General features: G+C 35.8%; 1 protein-coding gene across 1 annotated transcript; it reads right to left on the bottom strand.

Moving 5' to 3' along the window:
- Positions 1-235: 235 nt before the first annotated feature.
- LOC121369022 (muskelin-like) lies at positions 236-26,510 on the bottom strand. The gene is made up of 21 exons (XM_041493828.1): positions 26,425-26,510; positions 22,118-22,187; positions 20,703-20,845; positions 20,141-20,229; positions 19,390-19,499; positions 18,724-18,861; positions 18,060-18,114; positions 17,164-17,238; positions 14,524-14,595; positions 14,034-14,146; positions 13,652-13,765; positions 12,244-12,401; positions 7,457-7,598; positions 6,567-6,699; positions 5,864-5,919; positions 5,387-5,463; positions 4,814-4,925; positions 4,123-4,200; positions 3,526-3,690; positions 2,958-3,012; positions 236-1,872 (listed from the first exon to the last, which is right to left on the bottom strand). The coding sequence occupies exons 1-21, from the start codon at positions 26,502-26,504 to the stop codon at positions 1,751-1,753; spliced, it is 2,157 nt and encodes a 718-aa protein (XP_041349762.1). The 5' UTR covers positions 26,505-26,510; the 3' UTR covers positions 236-1,750.
- Between the last annotated feature and the right edge of the window lie 1,281 nt (positions 26,511-27,791).

Here is a 27,791-nt window from a genome sequence, read left to right as displayed (position 1 = left end):
AAACCCTAGGACCCTCATTCAGTATTTGGGCTGGACGTAGCCCAGTGGTAAAGAGCTTGCTTGATGTGCAGTCCGTTTGGAACTTTGGCATTGATCCCCTTTGGTGGGCCCATTGAGCTATTTCTCGTTCCAGCCAGTGCACCATGACTGGACATGTATATCAAAGGCTGTGGTATGTGCTATCCTGTCTGTGGGATGGTGCATATAAAAGATACCTTGCTACTAATGAAAAAATTGTAGCGGGTTTCCTCTGACTGACAAAATGACCATATGTTTGACATCCAATAGCCGATGATAAATAAAAATCAATGTGCTCTAGTGGTGTCGTTAAACAAAACAAACTTCTTTTTTTTCATTCAGTTTGTTCCAACTACTTCTACACCTTACTTTCAGTTAAACATCCATACAGGCAATTTGAGGAACTGGCTGAAGATGACAGCCTAACCAACCACCTATACTGGTTTACTGCTGGTTTGTGTCATGTATTAGTCTCTTGGAAATCCAGAATGCATCCATTTTACACAAGGAGTTCAATATCTGTCCTGCAGACTCTACCAGTTCTGCTCCTGGGATTGGTTATTAAAATCCACAATAAAGATACAATAACTTGGCACAAGCATAGATTCTCTACTGGTGTTAAAGACATCACATCATCTTAGATTCTGCATTGTCACTAATGGTCGTTCCTGGCATGTGCTACTCCTAGTTAGTCCATTCTGGCATGTGATGTTGTATATTTTTAGCGTGTGATATTTCTGGTGTGATTTTCATAGTGTACGATATGATATACTGATGAAAAGAAATACGGAAACACGTAACTAGTAATAGCAAATATTGATCATAGTGTCAGGAAGGTAAACATATTACCGATATAAAACACTATAATTAATTACATTCTCGCACACATTACATTTTTCATTATATACAGACATAACTATATAGACATATTGTAGCAGTGAATTAATTTTCATCTAAAATGTCATGTGTTCCCGTATTAATTTCCATTAGTATATTCTTTTTTTTCCTATCAGTATATTCTTAGTTATTCCTGGTGTGTGTTGTTTCCTGTTTATAACGGGATGTACTATTTCAGTTATTTCTGGCTCAATATTTTTGGTGATATTCCAGGTGTATGATATTCCTAGTTATTTCTGGTGTGTGTTATTCCAGTTACTTCTAGGGTGTAATATTCCAGTTACTTCTAGGGTGTAATATTCCTAGTTATTTCAGGGTGTGTGGTATTCCTAATTAATCCATGGCAAGATATTTGTAGAGATTTTTGGTACATCACAATTCTAATGCATTATTTTCTTAGTTATTCCTGGTGTGTTTTTCCTGAAGATATTCCTAGTCCAGGTGTGTGGCATTCCTAGTTATTCCTGATATTCCGACTAGCATGTAAAAAATCAGAACTTGCTATTTGGGAGATGGCATCAGTTTCAGTTGTAGTTTTTTTTTCCCCATCTAGTTTCATGAATACTGTTGAATTGCACACATCAAGTGTTCCATCCCTACCACACAGGACAGTCCCTTGGTTGAAATACACTCTGAGAGTGGTAGTCAGTGTCACTGATTGAAGCAGACACGCACAACGGAGTTTTAAGTTAGGTGATTGACGAACGACATCGATCCATCGGAATCTAGTTGTGACAGTTTGGCCTCTTATTTGAGAGTATTTGTTCGATAGTTGTAATACTTGCAAACTGATCAAAACAGTTCCCAGTTCACTAACAGTAAGCAATGATTGTCTTCAGTCCAGTGGGATCAGATCAAGAAGATTTTCCTTCGGCTGGGTCATATGGTCGGGAAAGTAGTTCACCAACAAATCAAACAGCTCTGTTCGGTGTTGAAAGTTTTCACTCATTTCAGAACCTGTTAAAAATAGAAATTACAATAAACACCAGTAAAAAATAAAAGAAAGAAAGAAAGAAAGGTTTTATTTAATGACGCACTCAACACATCTTTATTTACGGTTATATGGCGTCAAAATGTATCATTTGTTTACATGTTATTAAACATATTCTAAAGCTTTTATAAAAATTACTATATATATTATAAGTACCTAATGAATGACCTAGTCACATGAATCCCATGAGTTAAAGATCAATTTGTGGAATTGAGCAATGACTGTAGCCTAGTATTGAAATTTATGTAAATTTAGGACAATATGAGATGGGTCAAAGTTAACATACATACTTTAACTTCCAGGTTAATCTAAGATCCTTACTTAACCAAGGGGATTTAATTTACATTTTGATCATATCGATTGTAATTTAGAAAATACTGGTAAGCCATCTATGTACACACATGGTTGTTTTTTGTTGACACCAGTCTACCTTTTTATATAGTACTGCTACTGTATACAGTGACTGTTAGTTACTGATGTACTTACAGTGTGGTCTAGTATAACTGATGCCAGTATATGGCAAGGATTTTTGTATTTGTATCACTGTTCTTTTCTCTACTGGTGCTGTCTCAAATTTATTTTCCACAAAATCCCGTCTGTTGTGCCAATCACAAAATATTAGCATGTGAAAATATTTCCCTTTACGATAGTCCTTTACAAAATGAACTTAAAATATAAAAAAAACCTGACTAAATTATTGTACATTAAGCATATTATACTGACAACAGATTAAAGCCCGTTGTGTTAGTAAAATGTAGACATTTACTTCAGGGCCATTCCACATATGATGTCTGGACAAATTATACAAATCTTTTTTTATTGCATTACTAAAAAGCTTTCATTTAAAGTAGCATTTAAGCAATGGTAATCATAATGAGCATGTCTTAAACAGAATCCGAATCCTGATCTGCTGGTAATGGTTGTCCTATCTCTGATAAATTATGAACTGGTCTGCTGGTAATGGTTGTCCTATCTCTGATAAATTATGAACTGGTCTGCTGGTAATGGTTGTCCTATCTATGATAAATTATGAACCGCATCAGTGTCTTACCTTCTGCATTCTCCTCATCTGCATCTTTAAATAATGTTGAGGCCAGCAACTGAAACTGAAAAGAAACCATGTGTTTTATATACACACTGAAAAAAAGTTTCCTTACAGCTTTTTCAACCAATAGTTTACAATTACTGTTATATGGTAGAAGCACATTAAGCGATGCCAATAATAAAGAAATATTTACTTATATTCAAATATATATAAAAAAACTCATCGTTTTGATTAATAAAGTATTATTTAAATTACCATAAGGATTATTTATAAATGTGATAGCGAATTTAACTGCACGTGATGTACTATTTGTGTAATCTTTTGTATCATATTTTTTGCTCTTTCCTTCACATTCTTTTGTATATAATACATTTCCTTACACTGGGTTATCCTTTGAATGTATACATGTAGTTTATATTTACAGCTATGTAATATAGGTCGCCAAGTATATTGTATGAATATAGAAGAGGGCCTCGTAAGTTGTCAAACTTGTGCCCAATTCTTTTGTTCTTTGTACAATAAAATATGTTTGCAATCAACTAATGATGAAAAATCACCAGCTCTTGCACAGTACCTCTTTTGTCTCATCAGAATCACTGTGGTCTACCATCTGGGCAAGATGTGTCTGCAGATAAACCATGGCTGCCTTCGAGTCCCTAGCGGCAACCTCGCGGAACTTGTATTTTCGGATCAGATATCGGCACCGTCTTAAAAGGTGTTCAGGAGACGGCCGGCACAACTGTGAAAAAAATCCAAATGAATGAATAAATTAACAAATGAATGTGTAACAAGCATTCAGAGAGTACTGCTAAAGCAATAATTGTCACTTACAGGACACCAAATTTACTCCATCAAAAAATGGGTAAATCACCATACAAGTGAATTTCAGTTTAATATCTTGGATCACTGTGAAATTATTTTGTTAGGAAAACTACACTTGGGACAAAATAGACAGATGCACGGACAGTAAGGGACTAAAACACATATACTTCTTAAAAGTAAAGTACAAACACAACAAATACTTTCAGCTACATTATAAATACAAATCGTTACATGCAAGGCAGCAATCTACATTTTGTCTGTTAATTTTGAAATAACTAGATAAAATTTTAAAAAGAAAAGAGCTCTTCTGTTTCTTCAATGACAAAAATAAATAAAAATAAACCAATACCTCTAATGACCAAAAGTCATCAAGTCTCATTTTTGGCAAGTTATCTTTTCCTGGATTACCGCCAAACAAATAGTGTATCTGCAATTTGAAACAAAACAATTTTAGTGGGTTTTTTAATTTTGGATTGTCTCGTTATTTCTTTTACGTTCATTAGGGTATGAACAAAAAAAATCATTCGCAAACTGTGTGAATCGGTGAAGCCGTTCTCACTAAGTTTGTGGATGATTCTTTTTGTTCATACCCAGATGAGCGTAAAAGAAATAACAGACACTACTTATAATTCAATTTGAATCATACAGGCTAATAATAACACTAAAATATAATACTTTATTTTGAATTATTTTTTATCCATAAATAATAACGCTCAATAAGACAACTTGCCCATATAAAATGACATCATCAGATATGACGTTCCCTGACAAATTAATTTTTACGTTCATCGAAAAATGAACAAACTCACATTGCTACGTCTGGACCGATGACATTACATTGTAATGAATGTAACAGAAATTTAACTATATATTAATAACTAACATAGTTCATTAAACTGAAACATATGTGTCTTAATTTCTAAATGCATTTTCCTTTCAAAAATCTGCACAAAATGTGTGCAACATTCTAGTTACTGAGAAACGTTACTACAAAACTACAATACTATGTTTCTACAGAAAGATAATAATAAGTCACTGACTTTTCTGATATGGTCATACACCAGCTGATGTGCAAAACGTGGCACAGGTTCTACGTGTTGCTGCTTGTTCCAGTACCTCTGTCCCACATTCTCATTCTTGTAGATACAAGCCCTGTAGATTAAATAGAGAATAACTAGATAATGACGTAGGCTATCGGTTTTATCCTGGGAACGTAAGAATGGAAAATGCATTTTCCCAGAGATCGGACAGCACAAACCACAACCTTTGATGTACTAGGACAGGAAAAAAAACCCTGACTCCATTGAGGATGATCGATTGTATGATATACATTACACCTTCAGTTCAAAATCTTGCAAATAAAAATACAGATGTATAATACAAGTAAAGTAAATTAAGTCAAATAAGGATTGATTCAAAACACTGCAGAATATAAAATAAAGAATTATTACAACACAGAAATGGTGATCTGACAAGCTTACAAGATCATTATATGGTAGGACTCAATCTCAATTAAATATTATATATCTATGTATCTGGTATACAACACTTACACAATACTAATATAACATATAGACAGGTAATTAATTTAAAGTATGAATTAAATTGCTTACCATTTATTTTTGCCAATATCATAAACCCAGAATGAATTTTTCACATTGTCTCTCTTCTCCTTATCCCTACTAAGACCCTGAAACAAGAAAAATAAGAATGTATATATAAATATATTTTTAAAAATATCTCACATTATTTCCAAATACATTATCAATTACTGCTTCTATAAACCCTGAACCCCCAAAAAATAAGAATGTATATATAGATTTTTTTTTTTAATCTCACATTATTTCCAAATACATTATCAATTACTGCTTCTATCCAAAATTCCACATGTAACTAAGAAACTGCATTTACAATTGACCAGCAAAACTTAGGTGAAAAGAAACTGTTATTCTTTTTTTATTTATTCAGAAGACAACCTGAAAATACTAATGCAACCAAGGCACTCTGCTTCTTCACATATCCAGTATATGAAATCGTATTATGCAATAGTATTTAATCGTATGAATTTTTTTAAAAATAATTTCACTTACTGAAAGAACGTGAATTTCATTTTTGTCTGGATCCAGTGTTGCTCTTTGTGTAAAACCTAAAAGTAAAACAGATATGTTAACAAAACTTATGCTAGTTGAATACTAAATACAGTTTGTTCAATCACCACGGACACATTTGAAACTAACATACAGAGGCTGTTAATTTCACTGAAATTTCTAAAGAGATGTGTTGAGATCATTATAAAATGTTTGTTATATGGCACAGCATCCTTTATCAACAACACGGATAATAAATATATTGGTATAATAAACATAAATTACATGGATAGTTTTAACCATTATTATGTATCAAAAACCAAATAATTTTCATATATTGAATGAATGAATGAATAAATGATTGTTTAATGACACCCCAGCAAGAAATATACATCGGCTATTGGGTGTCAAACTTTCATATATTGATGCCACAATGAATGTAGGTTAAACTTCAACCACAATTTGTTTTAACATACAATATGTCAATTGCAGGGCTCAAACTTTGATATACCAGTAGTGGTACACTGACGGAACAAGAAATAACCCAATGGGCCCACTGACAGGAATCGATCCTAGACCGACCACGCATCAGGCCAGTGCTGTACCACTGAACTATGTCCCGCCCGCTGTATGTAACAAATTCTTAAGTTTGAGCCATGCAACTGGGTCACTTTGTCTAAGGAAGACAACAACAAAAGCCACGCACCACCTTGGCAGCCCTCTCTTCTTGTGCCATCAGAAACCTGCTCCACTATCCCTGTGTCCACATTGTACATGAGAAAGTCATTCAGGTACTCCCGGCCTCGCTGACCAGCAAATATGTACAACACTCTTTTACCCTGAAACAAAATTAACGTAACTAAATTAGTATTATAATCATACATAATGACATATTTTTTTAAGTTAAAGTTTGTTTCCTTTAACAACACCACTAGAGCAAAAAAAACCTAAAAGTTTGTTTTGTTTAACGACACCACTAGAGCATATTGATTTATTAATCATCTGCTAATGGATGTCATACATTTGGTAATTATGACATAGTCTTAGAGAGGAAACCCCGATACATTTTTCCATTAGTAGCAAGGGATCTTTTATAATGCACCATCTCACACAGAATAACACATATCACAGCCTTTGATATCAAGACAAAGACAATATAATTTTTGAGGTTTTTATCACTTTACACATCTACCAACAAGACCCTTATGTCTGAGACATTTGACCAACTGTCTCGATTTTATTGACATAATTATGTTTTGGGGAACATGACTGCCTATAAAAAAAGGGGGAAAATGTTTTTTTTCAATGTATTATAACAACAAATATTTAAATATTAATATGAAAGTGAAAGAGTACACAAACTATTTTATATGGACCCATAGGAGTGAATGTAGTAAAACAAAAATAATGTTTAAAAATTTAAATTTTAAAAAGTGAACCTACTCTACTTAATTTGTTCGGCACATTTCCTAAAACATAAAAACATTTTTTAAGGCCTAACCTTCTGATAATCTGAATAACTGTTCTCGACTTATTTCAGTGCTTGCTGTCATGCTACTGACTGGGGGTTATTTTTTGGGGTTGCTGATTACTTACAGGGTGGAACAACATAGAATGACCAATCCTAGACCGGAGTTCACTGCTGTCATCAAGAAGTTTCTGCCACGTGTTCGTGGGAACGTGATATGCAAACAGTCCACTGAAGACAGGGTCATGTCCTCTCTCATTCTCACCAGCACTAAATAGCAAAGAAATACATTTAATAAAAATATCAACATTTTTGTAATGGCTAGTGAAAAAAAAGTATGCTTTGCATTGTTGTAAAAATATTATTGAACATTTATAAATATTAAAAACTGAAATATTTAATGTTATAATAGGTACAACGTGAACATGAAAAGAAATCCAGCACTGACATATATACCAAATACTATACGACTAGCCATTAAGATATATTGTTTTATCCATCAAATTGTTTTAAATTGTATTAAACAAGCAAAAGTGAGCTGGATATATTTTTAATTAATTTGTAAGGAAAATGGAATCTGACAAACATGAACGCAGTATTCTATTTCTTACTTTATCCTAAAAACAAACCCCAGGTTTATGAAATTTTTTAAATGTCTTTTCCAACTAAAATCTATTTATAGTGCTTGTATTTGCCATGTTAAGTTATACATCACAAAGCAATCAGTTTTAGTATTACTAAAGTTATTGAAGTGGAGTAGCCAATCAGATGTCTTTATACTGATATCCCACACAAGTGGGAGATCGCTGTATCACTCCAAAAAGTTTTTCCCCCCTAACATGTGTATATAATAAAAAAAAAAGACATTTTAAATTAATTTGTTAATCATACTCCCGGGCTACCTCTGGCACTCGCCAAATTCGCCAATTGCGAATTTTGAAAGTAATTGGCGAATTTTATTTTAATTTGGCGAAATAATTTCAGGTAATAATTGAAATGTTTTGAAAATAACTGTCGATTTCTGCAATTTTTTAAGTTTAATAGACAATTTGGCGAAATATTTTGCTCACCCAGAGCTAGCCCTGATACTTGTGCACTTTAAGTGAGTTTAAGTACTTGATACCAAACATCTCACAGGGCATTGTTTCCAGTGGTTCAATGGGGGTCAGGGCTAGCCCTGATACTTGTGCACTTTAAGTGAGTTTAAGTACTTGATACCAAACATCTCACAGGGCATTGTTTCCAGTGGTTCAATGGGTGTCAGGGCTAGCCCTGATACTTGTGCACTTTAAGTGAGTTTAAGTGCTTGATACCAAACATCTCACAGGGCATTGTTTCCAGTGGTTCAATGGGTGTCAGGGCTAGCCCTGATACTTGTGCACTTTAAGTGAGTTTAAGTACTTGATACCAAAAATCTCACAGGGCATTGTTTCCAGTGGTTCAATGGGTGTCAGGGCTAGCCCTGATACTTGTGCACTTTAAGTGAGTTTAAGTACTTGATACCAAACATCTCACAGGGCATTGTTTCCAGTGGTTCAATGGGTGTCAGGGCTAGCCCTGATACTTGTGCACTTTAAGTGAGTTTAAGTACTTGATACCAAACATCTCACAGGGCATTGTTTCCAGTGGTTCAATGGGTGTCAGGGCTAGCCCTGATACTTGTGCACTTTAAGTGAGTTTAAGTACTTGATACCAAACATCTCACAGGGCATTGTTTCCAGTGGTTCAATGGGTGTCAGAGCTAGCCCTGATACTTGTGCACTTTAAGTGAGTTTAAGTACTTGATACCAAACATCTCACAGGGCATTGTTTCCAGTGGTTCAATGGGTGTCAGGGCTATCTCTGATACTTGTGCACTTTAAGTGAGTTTAAGTACTTGATACCAAACATCTCACAGGGCATTGTTTCCAGTGGTTCAATGGGTGTCAGGGCTATCTCTGATACTTGTGCACTTTAAGTGAGTTTAAGTACTTGATACCAAAATCTCACAGGGCATTGTTTCCAGTGGTTCAATGGGTGTCAGGGCTATCTCTGATACTTGTGCACTTTAAGTGAGTTTAAGTACTTGATACCAAACATCTCACAGGGCATTGTTTCCAGTGGTTCAATGGGTGTCAGGGCTATCTCTGATACTTGTGCACTTTAAGTGAGTTTAAGTACTTGATACCAAACATCTCACAGGGCATTGTTTCCAGTGGTTCAATGGGTGTCAGAGCTAGCCCTGATACTTGTGCACTTTAAGTGAGTTTAAGTACTTGATACCAAACATCTCACAGGGCATTGTTTCCAGTGGTTCAATGGGTGTCAGGGCTAGCCCTGATACTTGTGCACTTTAAGTGAGTTTAAGTACTTGATACCAAACATCTCACAGGGCATTGTTTCCAGTGGTTCAATGGGTGTCAGGGCTAGCCCTGATACTTGTGCACTTTAAGTGAGTTTAAGTACTTGATACCAAACATCTCACAGGGCATTGTTTCCAGTGGTTCAATGGGTGTCAGGGCTAGCCCTGATACTTGTGCACTTTAAGTGAGTTTAAGTACTTGATACCAAACATCTCACAGGGCATTGTTTCCAGTGGTTCAATGGGTGTCAGGGCTAGCCCTGATACTTGTGCACTTTAAGTGAGTTTAAGTACTTGATACCAAACATCTCACAGGGCATTGTTTCCAGTGGTTCAATGGGTGTCAGGGCTAGCCCTGATACTTGTGCACTTTAAGTGAGTTTAAGTACTTGATACCAAACATCTCACAGGGCATTGTTTCCAGTGGTTCAATGGGTGTCAGGGCTAGCCCTGATACTTGTGCACTTTAAGTGAGTTTAAGTACTTGATACCAAACATCTCACAGGGCATTGTTTCCAGTGGTTCAATGGGTGTCAGAGCTAGCCCTGATACTTGTGCACTTTAAGTGAGTTTAAGTACTTGATACCAAACATCTCACAGGGCATTGTTTCCAGTGGTTCAATGGGTGTCAGGGCTATCTCTGATACTTGTGCACTTTAAGTGAGTTTAAGTACTTGATACCAAACATCTCACAGGGCATTGTTTCCAGTGGTTCAATGGGTGTCAGGGCTATCTCTGATACTTGTGCACTTTAAGTGAGTTTAAGTACTTGATACCAAAAATCTCACAGGGCATTGTTTCCAGTGGTTCAATGGGGGTCAGGGCTAGCCCTGATACTTGTGCACTTTAAGTGAGTTTAAGTACTTGATACCAAAAATCTCACAGGGCATTGTTTCCAGTGGTTCAATGGGGGTCAGGGCTAGCCCTGATACTTGTGCACTTTAAGTGAGTTTAAGTACTTGATACCAAAAATCTCACAGGGCATTGTTTCCAGTGGTTCAATGGGGGTCAGGGCTAGCCCTGATACTTGTGCACTTTAAGTGAGTTTAAGTACTTGATACCAAACATCTCACAGGGCATTGTTTCCAGTGGTTCAATGGGTGTCAGGGCTATCTCTGATACTTGTGCACTTTAAGTGAGTTTAAGTACTTGATACCAAACATCTCACAGGGCATTGTTTCCAGTGGTTCAATGGGTGTCAGGGCTATCTCTGATACTTGTGCACTTTAAGTGAGTTTAAGTACTTGATACCAAAAATCTCACAGGGCATTGTTTCCAGTGGTTCAATGGGGGTCAGGGCTAGCCCTGATACTTGTGCACTTTAAGTGAGTTTAAGTACTTGATACCAAAAATCTCACAGGGCATTGTTTCCAGTGGTTCAATGGGGGTCAGGGCTAGCCCTGATACTTGTGCACTTTAAGTGAGTTTAAGTACTTGATACCAAAAATCTCACAGGGCATTGTTTCCAGTGGTTCAATGGGGGTCAGGGCTAGCCCTGATACTTGTGCACTTTAAGTGAGTTTAAGTACTTGATACCAAAAATCTCACAGGGCATTGTTTCCAGTGGTTCAATGGGGGTCAGGGCTAGCCCTGATACTTGTGCACTTTAAGTGAGTTTAAGTACTTGATACCAAAATCTCACAGGGCATTGTTTCCAGTGGTTCAATGGGGGTCAGGGCTAGCCCTGATACTTGTGCACTTTAAGTGAGTTTAAGTACTTGATACCAAAAATCTCACAGGGCATTGTTTCCAGTGGTTCAATGGGTGTCAGGGCTAGCCCTGATACTTGTGCACTTTAAGTGAGTTTAAGTACTTGATACCAAAAATCTCACAGGGCATTGTTTCCAGTGGTTCAATGGGTGTCAGGGCTAGCCCTGATACTTGTGCACTTTAAGTGAGTTTAAGTACTTGATACCAAACATCTCACAGGGCATTGTTTCCAGTGGTTCAATGGGTGTCAGGGCTAGCCCTGATACTTGTGCACTTTAAGTGAGTTTAAGTACTTGATGCCAAACATCTCACAGGGCATTGTTTCCAGTGGTTCAATGGGTGTCAGGGCTAGCCCTGATACTTGTGCACTTTAAGTGAGTTTAAGTACTTGATACCAAACATCTCACAGGGCATTGTTTCCAGTGGTTCAATGGGTGTCAGGGCTATCTCTGATACTTGTGCACTTTAAGTGAGTTTAAGTACTTGATACCAAACATCTCACAGGGCATTGTTTCCAGTTGTTCAATGGGTGTCAGGGCTATCTCTGATACTTGTGCACTTTAAGTGAGTTTAAGTACTTGATACCAAACATCTCACAGGGCATTGTTTCCAGTGGTTCAATGGGGGTCAGGGCTATCTCTGATACTCAACAAATTCATCAATTGCAAATTTTTAAAAACAATTGGTAAATTTTATTTTAATTTTGGCAAAATAATTTCAAGGTAATACTGGATTTTTAAAAAAACATATAAACTGGATTTCTGAAATTTTGTAAATTTAATAATAATAATCACCAAGAGCTATCCCCAAGGTGTATAAAAAAAACCCTAAAACCCTAAACATAAATAAACTTATTCACAGTACCTTGTAAGTACCCGACCACCAAAGACGTATATCGTTTGTTGCTCGATGTCCATGACCATCTGATGATCAAAGATAAGTCTCGGTCCACCCATAGCACCAGCATCATCTGTGATCAACGTCCACTTGCCAGACCCAATGTCGTACATGTAAAAATCACACTGAAATATCACAAAAACATTTCCCTTTTACATAGATGAACCCTCGAAATAATGTCCACAAAATGTGCATATCCTCATACAAGACTAGTCATGATGTAGTGTTTTCCCTAGACATTTTACAAGGCATTGTAGACTAAACACTTTGGGGGCATTTTCACCATTTTTAGGGCACTTCTTTGCTTTAAAAACAAAAACTAAATGCATTGAAATAACAATAAATGAATGGCAAAATATAACAGGCATATTTTAATAAATTAATAATACCTTTCTGAGTGTTTTATAAACGCAATCTGAGAATTAATTATTGAAAAAGGCTGGTTTAATCTCAGTGCAACATGGTGCTGATTAAGGCAAGATGGTGTTAAAACAAGCTAGGGAAACACTACATGATGCCTTAACAAACAACACCTTTAAGCCGTGGTCAGATTTAACCAGGGGTTTTGCATCTGCACCTGCTTCTACACACGTTTGTCCAATTCTATTGCATTGCAACTGAGTGTAAATGTGAGGATGTGGAGGCTAAAAGAAATGTTTGTACAAACTGATTTTAATACAACCAACTTTGCTGGACAGCAGATACAAAAAAGACCGATAAATCTGATTGTGGCTTGTCGCATTTTCATTAGGATATAAATGTGACATTGCTTTGGAAATGTTATGTAACTCTTCACAGAAACCACACTACTCGTCTATAAAATATTTTATAATACATACAATGATTATCTTGTTCCCCCAAGCTTTATGTAATTGTTGAATAGTTTGTGAGAAATGGAGCCAAATGCGAAAACTTAACATTGAACTAAACATAAAAGTTGAAGCTAAAGCCGCCCCCTGTCGGTAAAGTAATAGTGTATAATAATTTTATCTCACCTTTTAACTTCATCAAGGTGAGACCAAAATTTGAAACCCCACAGGCATAATAATGCTGTCCAAGTGGCATCAAACCAAGTTCAGTTCAACTTATTTTTATGCTTATATCCAATTAAGGTTCAAGCACGCAGTCCTGGGCACACACCACAGCTATCTGTCCAGGACAGTAGGTTAGTTGTTAGTTGGTTAGTGAGAGAGAAGAGGGTGTAGTGGCCTTATACCTACCCATTGAGGCATTAAAATTTGCTCTGGGTGGGAGCCGGTACCCACCAGCCTTATGTTCAATGGCTTAACCACGATACCACCATCAAGGTAAGTTATCATACGATACAGATATTGTTTCAAAACATCTTCAAAAAATACATGGCTATGTGAATTACCTTCAAGTTCTCTGGAGTTCTCATCGATGAGTCCAGATATCTTCCCAGTGTAAAGATTTGTTTTCTATCATAATCTAAACACATTTTATGGCACGATCTGGCACTTGGACCTCCCTAGAAGTGAAAAAAATCTATATTAATACAACAGTTTGTTTTGATTAACAACACCACTAGAGCACACTGATTAATTCAAGATAAACTTTGTTGTCAAGCAAATTACAGAACTTTTTAATAACGTTTTCCATGAGCTAGTAAAGAAATAGTGTCAAGGATTTTGCTGTGATTATCAATATAATCTAATAATATTTCTAATTTTTGACACAAAATGCTGATTGCACACACTACAAACACAGATCTACATAAAGGTGAAATGGATACTTACCTCATCCTCTGCAGACTTTAAAATACACACCCACTGTTTGGAAGGAACATGGTATGCCCAAAGATCTGCTAGGTCATGATTACCATCCCAACCACCATACAAATAAATAGTTTCTGCAAAATAATAATAAACAAAAATCACTGTATGTTTTAACTTTTTTATGTTCAGGTGTTTGACAGTTAGTTTTAGTATGGGACAGAATAGTATCAAAAAATAAGTTTTCAAAAACAATTTTTTTTAAATAGAGGCACTAAAAATGTTGAGTAAAATCAATGAACATTTTCTACCTTTAGATGTATCCCTCCACAGATGTCCGTAGTTTCAGATCTTTTGTATTTTTATTTCATCCTCTTATTTTGAAAAAAAGAGACTTATAGTAATAGACAAAAGGATTCCCATGTGTAATTGTCTTGATAAAGATGTGAGAAAACAAAAAAAGGCTCAAAACAATCACAGACTCGATTTTTCAGTGTCTTTGGATGACAAATACCTGTATGTATATCGAGACACATCTGGTGACCGCCTCTCATCCCTGGTCTGCACTCTGAGCCAGCTTCCGATCCTGAAATGTACGGCCACACGAAATTACAACTAAGAGTCACAGCAAGTGAAAAAGTAACATTAATTATCAACATAGCTAGACCAGGCATTGAAACAAGTTGAGAACTGTCATTCAGGTTACTTGGGGGTGAGCATCTGTCAAGAAAGCCAAGAATGGTACTTAGTTCACAAATATTATTATTCACTGCTTAATTTTTTATCACTTGTGTTATTCAAATGAAAGATACTCATGCAAGTATCACTACAATGAGCACAGTGATATTTATAACAAAGCATCAGCATGTCTGTGAAGGGACTTTATAGTAATAACAAGCATTCTGGGAGAATTGCTAAAGCAATACATGTACCCTACCGAGCCCAACAAATGTTCATACCTTCTTAATTCAAGGATCATAACTCTGTGAAAATTGGGTAAATTGCCATGAAAGTTAAAGTTACAGTGTCTGGTTACCATATAATAATATCATGCACAAATATGAAATACAAGTTCAAATGCACTTTTTAAAAATTTGTGTGTGTTTGCTATGAACGGAGAACATCAAAAGTATACGCTCGATTCGTCGCCTGTGCGGCCATTGCTCGGCAAACCACAAACGACAGCCTGTTGTCAATTTCAGTTAACAGGTGCGTTTGCGGATTTAAAATTGTAGGGTTCGTCTCAAAAAATTGAAATGAGAATTCTTGCGCTGTACAAAGAACGTTTGGTTGAAGATACGTACTATTCTTTCGTTAAAACCGGTTTTGATCTTGACAACATACTATCAACAATCGTACCTTTCTATTTAAGAATTAAGTATAACACATTGATCATGTATATATTTTTAATAAAATATACTAAAGTAGAAAATGACCGTTTTCACCTTTTAATTTTACGTGTGGTAAAATCGACAAATTCAAATAAATATTATTTCGTTTGGAAAGGGTAAAGTTAGTTTGTTTTGTTCAACGACATCAGTGTTAGAGCATATTGATTTAATAATCATCTGCTTTTGGATGTCAAACGTTTGGTAATTTTGACGTATAATCTAAGAGAGGAAACGGGCGCATGTGCAGTGGGGAGGGTATTAGGGGTCGAAACCCTTTTTTTTTTTTTTTAACAAGGGATCATTTATATGTACCATCCCACAGACAGGATATCACATACCATGGCCTTTTATATACCAGTCATTGCGCACTGGCTGGAACAATCCCGCCGATGGGGATCGATCCTAGACCGACCACGCATTAAAAAAAAAAAAAAACACATTTTTAGGTCTAAGTAATGAATAGAAATAACATATAGTCTTCATAAATGTTACGTATATCAAACATACCACCCTCTTCCTCTACCCCTTGAGCGTTACATAATTATTAACAGTAATAACACCCCCCGTAACACGTATGCCAACCGCTGGTCACTGTCAAAATGTCAAGGCAAATCCCCAACCGACCCCTGGAAAGGTATTGTACCATACCTCTATGGATATAAATATATTTTGGAGGAACCCTCAATCAAGACAGTTAAATTTGTTCAAAATCATGTGAGAAGCTCAGCGCCTGCGCAAATCGCGTAAATTCCCAGTTCTACTGGCGTCCCGCTAACTGAAGAAAAACAAGCTGGCCTTTGGGTTTGCAGTTGACCTAGATAATGTAGATAAGCGAGCATTGCGAAACTATAGCGATGTGGTGGGCCTTTTATGTACCAAACAGAACTGAATCATCTATTCTAAATGCTTAAATAATAAAAATATTCCAGACACTGCAGCTTTAAACTTGATCTGTAACAGTACATGATAAAGCTATACATAAAATTTCAGCTCAAGATCTCAAGGCATTGTGAAAAAAACCATTCTGAAAACTATGTGGTACAGATGGACAGAAGGACAGATGAAACATATAGTCCCCTCCAGCTGGACTGGTAGGGGACTAATAATGGAAATGTAAATTAGACAATTGTGTCATAACCTATAGAATACCAGGCCAATATTTTATGACCATCTGTACATGCTGGGAATATTTTGTTCAGTTTTGCATTGTGATTCACTCTGCAAGTTTCAGAGATGACTACAAAGTTACAATATGTTAAATAGTTGCTAATCAATTTTCTAATGATTAAAAACGTTTGCTAATCACATTTTTGATAAAATGTTTTTACTAAAATGGATTACCAGACACAATGCTTATACAAGTGTACCCAACATTCACATCTTAAAGCTTGAAACTTGACATACATGTATGTATGACACAAAGGCAAGTTAAAACATCTTACATTATTATTCTCACTGTTCGCACCAAGTTAACAAAAAGAGGACAGAACATTTTCAGTAGCATACTAATAAAATTCAAAATAAATGGTAATGTACATATTTCAATGTAACTGTTCTATAACATCTCTGTTGAATAAATAGCCTCTAAAATAATTGTTTTTATAAACACAAATAACTCACACAAAATTCATTGTTCACAAACTTGTTCTATTAATTTTGTACAAGTCACATGCTCATGTTAAATATTCTACTAATAGATTGCCTTTTGGACAACACATAGTAGTAGTATATTGAACACAAGAGTTTTCAGTGAGAAACATTACCTTTACTTATCGGCTGTATCGCTGTCCACTTTGGCTTGTAATCTTGTTGACTAATGTACATATTAAATAAACCTTCTGTAAATAGAAAGAAATACTGTCAATGGACAAGATTTTTTTTGAAACATAAAAACATTATTAAGAAATTTATAATCAAGTTTCCTGTTTCCCTAAGCATAATTATTAACAAGGCTTGAAACTGACAGTGTGTAGACAGAAAATATTGCTCAAAATGCACACAATTACACTTTCTGATAATCAACTTCACAAGCAGCTTTTGCTTTGCATCTTAATGACTCTCTGAAGTGACTGACATCCAATAGCCGATGATTAATAAATCAATGTGCTCTAGTGGAGTCATTAAACAAAACAAAAAAATTCTGAAGTGATAACAGAAATCTGATTTTGTTACCTGCATTTGTCTCAAATCTTGCTAAAAAAAAAAAAAGAAGAGTTAAACTACAAGTCTAATTTTGAGACTAATTTCTAACATAGATCTGAAATACTGTCAAAAATAAGATAGAAAGAAAAGCTGCTTGTGAAGTATCAGAAAGCAAACTGCATTCTGTGTGGCATTGCTGCCACACCCCTCCAACCCCACCAATTTTGAGTCTTGAAGAAAAGGTACATATACCTTGGAACCAGGGGCCTAATTCACTACACTCTCGCAACTTTGCGATCTCGCAGTGCAATGCTAAAAGACTTGCAAAGAGGATGCTTTGTTGTCTAGCAGATCCTAAGAGAGTTTTGTGAATTAGGCCACTGGAGTGACTTTAAAACTAAATTAATTTTTGTCATTGTCACTGTACATATTACATACTAGCCAACAGTTACAGACAAAGCTACTAACTACCACTAAGATGGTTGCTATCTGGTGGAGAACAAAATTAGTGTCTCACCTTCACAAGCTTTTGTGATCAACTTTTCACATTCATCAAAATCACCTTTTGTGACCTGAAAGTAAAATTTAAAAATATAGAACATTTCAATTAATATTTTTTGACAACATGAAGTGGATTGGCAACAGGCTTATACATATTTGTAAAATTCCACTCCACTCGATTAGATAACATTTAATTTACTATGAGTTGTTTCAAAATGTATCTAACGACAAGGAACATTTTTTTCAGTATCGTGTCACAATTCGCAACGCAAGTTTCAGAAATTGCAATACAATTTTAAAACATTAAACAGTAACTGCTAATAAATTTTCAATTGATTAGAAATATCATTAATCAATAGTTTCAAAACAAAATGTTCCCTGAACGTTCAAAAGTATTCTGTTACATATCCTCAAAAACAAGGCTGAACTAAAATTTAAATGCCTCCAATTAAAACTAATTGACTATGCTTGCAGTCAACTTGTGCATCACAGAGCAATCAATTTTGGCCATGCTTATTTCATTGGATTATATGGCTTTGGCATCCAGATCATCACCATGCAACAGCCAATCAGATGTCTTTAAATTTTTTAAATAGATATCACCTCTGTTGTATCACTGTGTGATACCAGAAATCTTGCATGATATTTTCTGCAAGAGGTGTATAAGAAAATAAACTAACCAATAATGTATGCAGCTCTGTTAGAACAGGGTGCTCTAAGGCAATTTTGGTTTTCTTCTGAAGGGCTTCATACGCTTCAATGTAACTTCGTTGTCGAAAATGTTTTAAACACAATCTTATGGCCTCTCTTTCTCGATACTTTAACAAAAAAAGAAGGAAGCAATATTAAAACATATCAGTTTCCAGTTCAATATTTAAATATTATGTTGAACTTTATTTTTGTTTAGGACTGTCCCAAAGAGGCATGGGATAGAGTAATTATTATTTCATGGCTGGCAGGTCTATCACAAATTTGTTTTCAATGTATAGCTCTTTAAATTAATTATTATTATCTGGACAATGAATAGATATTGTTCTTAATGCAACCTGCCTTTTCATGTGATTTATGAAACTGCCCACAATGAAAAACACTGAAGCAAATTCCATTACACTGCAGATTGCACAAATGTAAAGTCTAAAAACGGTTGTTACCGAAATACATATGCTCAAATAATCATGCCCAAATTAAGTACAAACATGTTGACCTCAAAATATTTCACCTCAAAACCACTAAAATATTAAACTTCAACGAAATGAAATTAACTTGAAATGAATTTCTGAACATCCACAACCCCCAGTTGACAAAACACATTTAAAAGATAAGTTGTAATAAAATTTTATACATACTGTGTTGTACCAGTTCATACATGGCTTAACAGCTTCCCAGTTGTCGCGTCCGTTCAACTCAACATACCAAATACTGAAGTTGAAGCTCGGACCCCACGCTTGAATTGGCACTGAAATAAACAAGACATTTTAAAACACTTTAAGCACCCGACATTACAAGTTAAAACCTAGGATACAGCTAGAGGGGCGAGATTTAGCTCAGTTGGTATAGCACTCGTTTGAGGTGTATGGATCGAACTTCCTTGGCCAACCCATTTGGTTTTTCCCATCCCAACCAGAGCTGTCTGTTTTGTTTAATGACACCACTAGAGCACATTGATGTATTTATCATTGGCTATTTGATGTCAAACATTTGGTAATTCTGCCATATAGTCGTAGATAGGAAGCCCGCAACCTTTTTTCTATTATTAGCAAGGGATCTTTTATGTTACACCATCCCACAGGCTGGATAGTACATATCACGGCTATTGATATATATATACCAGTCGTGGTGCATTGGCTGGAATGAGAAATAGCCCAATGGGCCACCAATGGGGATCGATCCTAGACTGTTCACTCATCAGGTGAGCATTTTACCACTAGGCTAAATGTATGCTAAAGTAAATAAGGGTATCAAATCTGAATACCACTGTCCATTCAAGTGTTTTGAGGTTTGTTTGGGGTTTTGTTTCACATGCCATGTCTATGATCTACAAAAGAAAGGAAAGTGTTATGATATATATTGAAAATAAAGAGATAAAGAGGTACACACCTATTTTGATGTATCTGCAAGGAAACGGGTTGCTATCAATCTCATTTCTTAGAGAAAATGTTTCAGGAATATGATCGTTCTTCAGACCACTGAAACAAGGAAAACAAATCCAGTTTGTTAGTTAAATAAACTATAACATATAGTCCCAAAATAAAGTATTTTCAAAATTTAAAGCAATATGTCAAATCAGGTCAGATCATAGGGCTAAACATGCATATTCAGCTGTTGTAATGCATGGCTGTCATGGGCGCAGGTGTCGACCCATGTCGGCTCCTTCATCCAGGACAGGAACAATATGTATAATGTCAGTAATTTATAAACAAAAACACTAGATGTATTAAAGTAGTTTTTATAGTAATAATTTACTGAAGTCCATGTAAGTGAAATTTGTTTGCATAAAAATGCTTAAATGTGAAAATAAAAACAAAAAAGTGTATACATCACTATTTATGAACTTAAGCTGAAATTCTTCCTTACATAAATGGCTTTACAAATAATCTAATTTTTGTTCAATTTAAGGTTTCGCTGACAACTTCTGTCAAGTCCCACTGAAGAGCCTTACTTGTCAAGAAGTTCAATGAGATGATCCTCAGTGAGGCCACCATACACCTTAAACTTTTTCAGGTTACACACATGAGTCTTCTCATACTTCCCAAACAAAATCGTATCCACTATAGCAGGTCTATCGAGTTTGAGTAGCAAATACTGGAAACAAAAAGATTGACTGTACACTTCTATTAATGTATAACAGAGTTAGAGAGAGAAAGAGAGAGAGAGAGAGAGAGAGAGAGAGAGAGAGAGAGAGAGAGAGAGAGAGAGAGAGAGAGAGAGAGAGAGAGAGAGAGAGAGAGAGATGGTATATTTTAACTTGTGTAATTACATAACACATATATCTCAATGGTGTTGCCAGCATGAGGCAGACGAGGTGCTTGCCTCATCTGGAATTTCCCCAGATTTTAAAAAAAAATTCCTCTCTGGCTACACCCCAGTATCTTAATCAAATATTTATCCAGTGTAGTCAAAAATACTATTATATTTCAAACATGAATTTTTGTTTTGAGCTGTAACAAAATAATTTTGAAATATATGCACATGTATGTAGTTGTTATAATACTTCTTAATGATATATAATATTTAAGGGTTCAATTAGGACCAACTCTCAACAAGTTTTATTCACAAGATTTCTGTGACGGCTTTTCTGCATCGTAAAATAATTTCACCTGTCACATCTTAGTGATCCTTCATTTTGAGCATTTAAAACAAAAGCTAAAGTTTGTTTTGTATAACAACAACACTAAAACACGTTGATTTAGGAATCATTAGCTATTAGATGTCAAACATTTGGTAATAGTAATATGTAGTCTTCAGTGTAAACCTGCTACATTTTTCTGTCAGTAGAGAAGGATATTTTTTATATAACACACTTTCCCATAGATAGGACAGTACATACTATGGCTTATGATATATACTAGATGTGCACTACTGGTTGGGTCATGAAAAAATCCAATTAGACAATGTAAGAATGTGTCCACGGAGAGGATTCCATCCTTTGACCCAAGTACTGCAGGCAAGTGCTCAACCGACTGAGCTAAATTTTCTCCCACACACCACAATTTTAAACATAAAACATCAAATATGCTTTATGTAGTCCAGTGGTAAAGCATTCGTTTGATGGGCAGTTGGTTTGAGATTTATCCCAGTCGGTGGGCCCATTCTGCTATTTCTCATTCCAGCCAATGCACCACAACTGGTATATCAAAGGCTGTGGTATGTGCTGTCCTGTCTGTGGGATGGTGCACATAAAAGATCCCTTGCTACAAATGAAAAACTGTATAGGGTTTCCTCTCTAAGACTATGCCAAAATTACCAAATGTTTGACATCCAACAGCCGATGATTAATAAATCAATGTGCTCTAGTGGAGCTGTTAAACAAAATACTCTTTATCTATTTTTTTTTTAAATATTAAATATTCTAACCTGTGGAGGGTTATTAGAATCTGACGACCATCTGGATGATTGGTCACCTGGCTTATCATAGCAAACATTCCTGAAAATAAAAGCAAATAATAAATTATATATTTAGTTAAATACAGTATGATACTCTTGTGAAGAAAGATAGGAACGTCCCTAGCCCGAGTACTCTGACTGTAAGAGAGCTAGATGGACATTTGGACATAAACACGCTCTCATTACAGTCAGAGACCAACCTATGTCTTTTTTTGGCAATTACTGACTACCAAACGGTAGGCAACGAGTCCCGCTCTAATACCACAACAATCCTATGTTTGACGTCAAATACCTTTACATCAATCATTTTCGAGTTAAGTGATACAAAAAAATCCACATATTAATCACTAATACACATACTACAGAAAGAAACCCGACAGCACCCACATTCAGCTACGCTTCGTGACACTCCGTCACAACAATTGCAAAGCTCGGCGATCTATTTCGAGACGTAGACCACGTGATCGCACACTGGGCGATTCCGCCTTGTGCAGCAGTTACAGGGGCCGTCTCATATCAAGCGAAGTTACAACATGGAAGAGTTGGCTAATGCCGTTTGGATGAATTTGGATTTCATTACGTCATTAAACCAAAACAATTACACATTATTGATTCCATTTTGAATCTGAAGGATACATTTGGGGTGTTATCGACAGGATACGGCAAAAGTATGTGCTACGTACTGCCTCCTCTTATGAGATGACCCCTGTAACTGCTGCACAAGGCAGAATCGCCCAGTCTCGAAATAGATTGCCGAGCTTTGTAATTGTTGTGACGAAGTGTCACGAAGCGTAGCTGAATGTGGGTGCTGTCGGGTTTCTTTCTGTAGTATGTGTATTAGTGATTAATATGTGGATTTTTTTGTATCACTTAACTCGAAAATGATTGATGTAAAGGTATTTGACGTCTAACATAGGATTGTTGTGGTATTAGAGCGGGACTCGTTGCCTACCGTTTGGTAGTCAGGAATTGCCAAAAAAAGACATAGGTTGGTCTCCGACTGTAATGAGAGCGTGTTTATGTCCAAATGTCCGTCTAGCTCTCTTACAGTCAGAGTACTCGGGCTAGAACGTCCCATGACTGAACAGTTCTATGTACATGTACCAATACGACCTAACTAAATATCAAAACCTGAATATCACAATGCATTGTCAGGGGTTCAACATTCTAATAAAAATATACTTGCCACAGGGCAAATGCCAATCAGGTACCCACATGCCCCATATTTTTTTTCCCTTGCCCATACTTCTTAAGGTAACCAATACTATTGCTGTACTTAATGTTGTTACAAACATTTACAAAGTTGGGTTCCCGAGTAGCATATTCGAAAATATTGAGTGATTTTGGGAGCGGGGGAGCACTGTTAGTGTGGTGGCCTTCAGGATGGGTTTTTGAGGACCCAAACCTATCAGAAATTTGGTAGGCATACTTGCCGTGAAAATTTTTAATAAAATGTTTGGTCTTCAAATATGGCATATCCAGCCTTCTGAGCACAATGACAGGGAAAAGGTATTGATGGAGGTAGATACATGCACACAAAATTATGCAGAGTAGGTCTAGACCATAGACCTGGACACAGCTGTATTTGTTAGTGAAATGTTGAATGTGAAAGCAAATTAAAAGAAGTGACTTGTAGCTGTTTGTTTTGTTTTCGTACGATCATAGTGTTGTTTTTTCATCAGGCTCACAGAAAGTAATTTTTTGGTGGCCCAAGTCTAAAAACCACTGGCCTCGGGTAGTTTATATACCAATTTTGCAATCATTAAACATTTCTGATTGCACACAAAAGGCAAGTATACTTTATTTTTCATACAAACTGTAAAGCATATTGCAGGCTATTTTCAAGTCGGAAGATCGTAGAAACAACAACAAATTCATTGGAATCAGGGCTAGCTCTGTGTCAATCACCAAATTCACCAACTGTTAATTTTTAAAAAAACAGTTTGCAAATTTTATTTTGATTTGGCAAAATAATTTCATGAAATAATTAATATTTTGTTAGGAAATAAGTTTTTGCCATTTTTTAAGTTTTAATTGATAATTTGGCTACATTTTTTGCAATCTAACTAAAATTAGCTCCACTATTACATGTGGATCTAACAGCAGCCCGTTGGAGCTCATGTCCAGTTGACCTTTCATTCGACCAATCAAAACATTACTTGCAAAATCATGACAGTGATTTGAAAAGATTTTGAAAACATTCGGGATTGTGCCAAAGGTATACAAAATGATTTGGGTGAATTACGAAGTATGCCGGAAACTAATTTCAGTATAAAATTTGTTTCAAGACGAAAAACAAACCGTGATGGTATAGCCATAAAATCTGTTTATGCTAGTATACAATCCAGTGTTTATTATTGCACTTTCCACCCTGCTTTTTCAATATTGAAATAGACCAACAAGTTCGCCTATTGCATAAATAGTCTGGACCGATATTTTTAGAATTTGTATGCTCCTGAATAACATTATAAAAGGCGAAGTGTAATTGGTCGATATTTAAATTGTTATTTATAGATGAAATGTCACTTGGACATGGGAGTCCACGCAATGCTGTTAGATCTACTGGTGAGACCAGTAGAGATAATTTTAATCACATTGCATTTTCTGCTTGTGAACTTCGACCTAACCATGGGAATACAGCATTATTCTTCTTCAGTAACTGTAGTACTATACCAAATAAAATCCCATTGTCGACCATGTTAATGTTTGTGTTTACAAAAACATGGATAACCAGAACCACTTCAGGTGTACAAAAATTAATAATATTCTAAATAATAAAATGTTTAAGTACTTCTAATTTAAATGATCAAAAGCAGCTTTAATAGTGAAAACTATGTTATATGGTGTTTTAAAAGTAGGGCCCGTCATTTTATGTGCAATGCCAAAAGTTCCATTCTTTTTGTTTTAATATTCATACTAAATGCTTCCTCCTTATTTTTGCAACATTATCCACATGGCATATGGTGTCTTAAGAATTAATCTATTTTTAGCAATCTCTTTATTTTAGGAGACCTATGAATCGTATGATGCTTTCCTATATCTCACCGTAATTTTACTTAAAATCCATATTTCGTAAAAGGTACTATTTTTTAATGACAAGACTTTCTTTTTAAAACAACATTCAGGTGCATTAGTAATGTTCAAACAAAAACAAATTCAATAGCACTTTTGCATTGGAATTTTTCCAGCATTCTTAAAATGGTAACATTAAATGTATCCATATTATGGTTATTGTATAATTGTGAGGAAATGCAAAGTGACGTGATTGAATTACTGACGTCATTCAAATTCAAAATTAGCTATACTATTACAATGTTTCACCACATTAAAATAAAAACTGGTATACTAACCGTGACGCCTGTTAAAATTTTGTAACAAGCAGACAACGCTGTATTAGTATAGGATGTTTTTATTTTTCATAATAATTCTGGACAAAATATTAAGTTTAAGTTTTAAAGGGACATACCCTAGTTTTTAAACACTAATGTGTATTTTTGACTATTATAGCAGTTATTTATAACTGAAATCATACTTTACTTAGATTTTATGGTTTAGATTATCAATTTCTGTACATTCGAAATGTTTTTGGTCATCCTGGTGTTTTTAATATCACAAAATGCATTTCTCATATTTTTAAAAACGCACGTGCGTCTGAGAAATAACAGTTATGGAGTTGTGTTTTAGTCTCTTTTAAGAGGGTATTTCACTATTTCAAAGTCACAGACTCATGTTTCACTCAGTTGTAACTTTATCCAAATGTGTTACTGTAACACTGTCACAGGTTTGTTGATTAATTAAACTTAGTGTTAATTTTCACGGGTTGAAACTAGGGTATGTCCCTTTAAAAGATAAAAGAAATAAAAGGTACCTTTTGTCAAATATAGCATATAGAAAAATTACAGTTGGATATGTTTTATTTATTGTCTACGAAGCCAAAACATGGGTGCGAAATGTGACTGTCGTCAATCTGAAACTCGCACCAAGATGTCAGATTATGCAATCTAGGGAAGTTGTAGCCTAATAAAATTCTAGTAACGAACGTCAGTAATTAACTTAAACACTAGTGGATTATATATGGCTTGTACATCCAAAATGGAAGTCACATTTTAAAATTGATTGTGAATATCCATTCGTGAACACGATCTAAAAATAAAATGATCAAATTGCCCACTTCTTACTCGTAGTTAAAAACGGCTCTCAATATTGCCCTAGAATTAAATTCAAAAATAATGTTGTAATGCATTGTTTGAGATTTATAATCCTAGAATTTCACTCACTCTGGGATATAGTTATACGAATAACTCGACCACTGTTCAATGGAATAATTTAACTTTTGTTTGCCAATGGAAGCGGCCATTTTCCATTTTTCTTTTGCAAAACAAAAGACTGGTACAAGCAACTATATACGGTTTCGCTGAGTATAATGCGGTCTAAATATACAATTTCAGTCTTCTTCATGGTCTCTCATCAGACAAAAAAAACCCACCCAACAACAATCCAATAACATTAGTGTTAAGACACTTATTATTTTATTTGTTATTTTATTCATTATACACCCCTGAACGCGCATATGTTAATCGGTTCATGTGATAAGAAACCCGCTGGTATCACATTACGTAAAATAGCTGGAGTGTCCTCTAGCCCTGCCCTGTTTACATGATGGTTTCAAAACCAAAAGGGCAGGGCTAGATGACACACGAGCTAGTCGTACGGCTATACCATAAAACTAATAGTTAAAGGTCTCTGATTACCATAAGTCATTACCCCAGCGGGCTTTCATAACAGGGGAAATAACAGACATAATTTCATGCAATCTTATTAGACGATTTGAAACTTAGAGCGTGTTTAACGTGCACATTTAGAACAAGATGTTATAGCACACGCCTGTTAAGGGCGCAAGTTGTGACAACTGCCAGCTTTTTTATCCTGGACTGCGAGGGGCGTAATGTTCTCAGGAGAATTAATCCCCAAAAATAATAGTGCGCGCCCTAAATTGTTTAAGGTGATTTGGACGCTGAATTTTTAGCGGTTCGACCCAAAATGAAATGGTCCGACTCTTTATTTTTATTTATTCCAAATGAATATCCGAGATATAATGCGAACATCAATGTGTTGGGGGTTGGGGCCTTTAAAAGGGCTACCACTCGGGCCTTAAAGGGACTGAGTGTCGGGTATGGTGTCGGCCTGATCTCTCAGCCACCGGATGTCGTGCTCAGTTCGACGTCTTGGTAATGATCTTGGAAGAGCCGCATCAGTGTTTGCCTGGTGGTCGGTATCTTTTCTCACATAAGCCTGTTGCTATTTGCAGTGTGCTGTACATACCGTGAGGGCAGTTGCCCCGATCCCCGATACCCCACCGCCTGCCCCCACATGCATCCTGCCACCCCATCCCCCTGTGTCGTACGCTTATGTGACTCAGACGTGATACCATGGAACGGCCCAGCTGGTTGTCAAACTGGTGCAGGAGCTCCTGCCCAGTATAGGTTTCATGGGCAGTGACGCCTGTATTCTCTTCCTCTATTGCTTAAAGGATGCCATAAATTATATACAGTAGTGTTGACGATGGTGATGGTACTTCAGTCAGTAACATAACGTCCAGGAATTGGAGACGTCATCAAAGCAACGATGCAGTTATTGAGCCATT

The sequence above is a fragment of the Gigantopelta aegis genome, chromosome 3 (genome assembly GCF_016097555.1).
Source record: "Gigantopelta aegis isolate Gae_Host chromosome 3, Gae_host_genome, whole genome shotgun sequence".
NCBI classification, from domain to species: domain Eukaryota; kingdom Metazoa; phylum Mollusca; class Gastropoda; order Neomphalida; family Peltospiridae; genus Gigantopelta; species Gigantopelta aegis.
Note: the sequence above shows the minus strand (reverse complement) of the source record. Positions and strands in the feature narration are given on the sequence as shown.

What these genes read in the sequence shown, in the direction of transcription:
- LOC121369022 (XM_041493828.1), bottom strand. Translation starts at nt 26,504, where the DNA reads ATGGCCGCTTCCATTGGCAAACAAAAGTTAAATTATTCCATTGAACAG. An exon ending in TAAAGTCTGCAGAGGATGAG is followed by an intron (nt 13,766 to 14,033) that starts GTAAGTATCCAT and finishes TTTCACTTCTAG; the next exon opens with GGAGGTCCAAGTGCCAGATC. An exon ending in ATGACTTTTGGTCATTAGAG is followed by an intron (nt 3,691 to 4,122) that starts GTATTGGTTTAT and finishes TTTTTTTCACAG; the next exon opens with TTGTGCCGGCCGTCTCCTGA.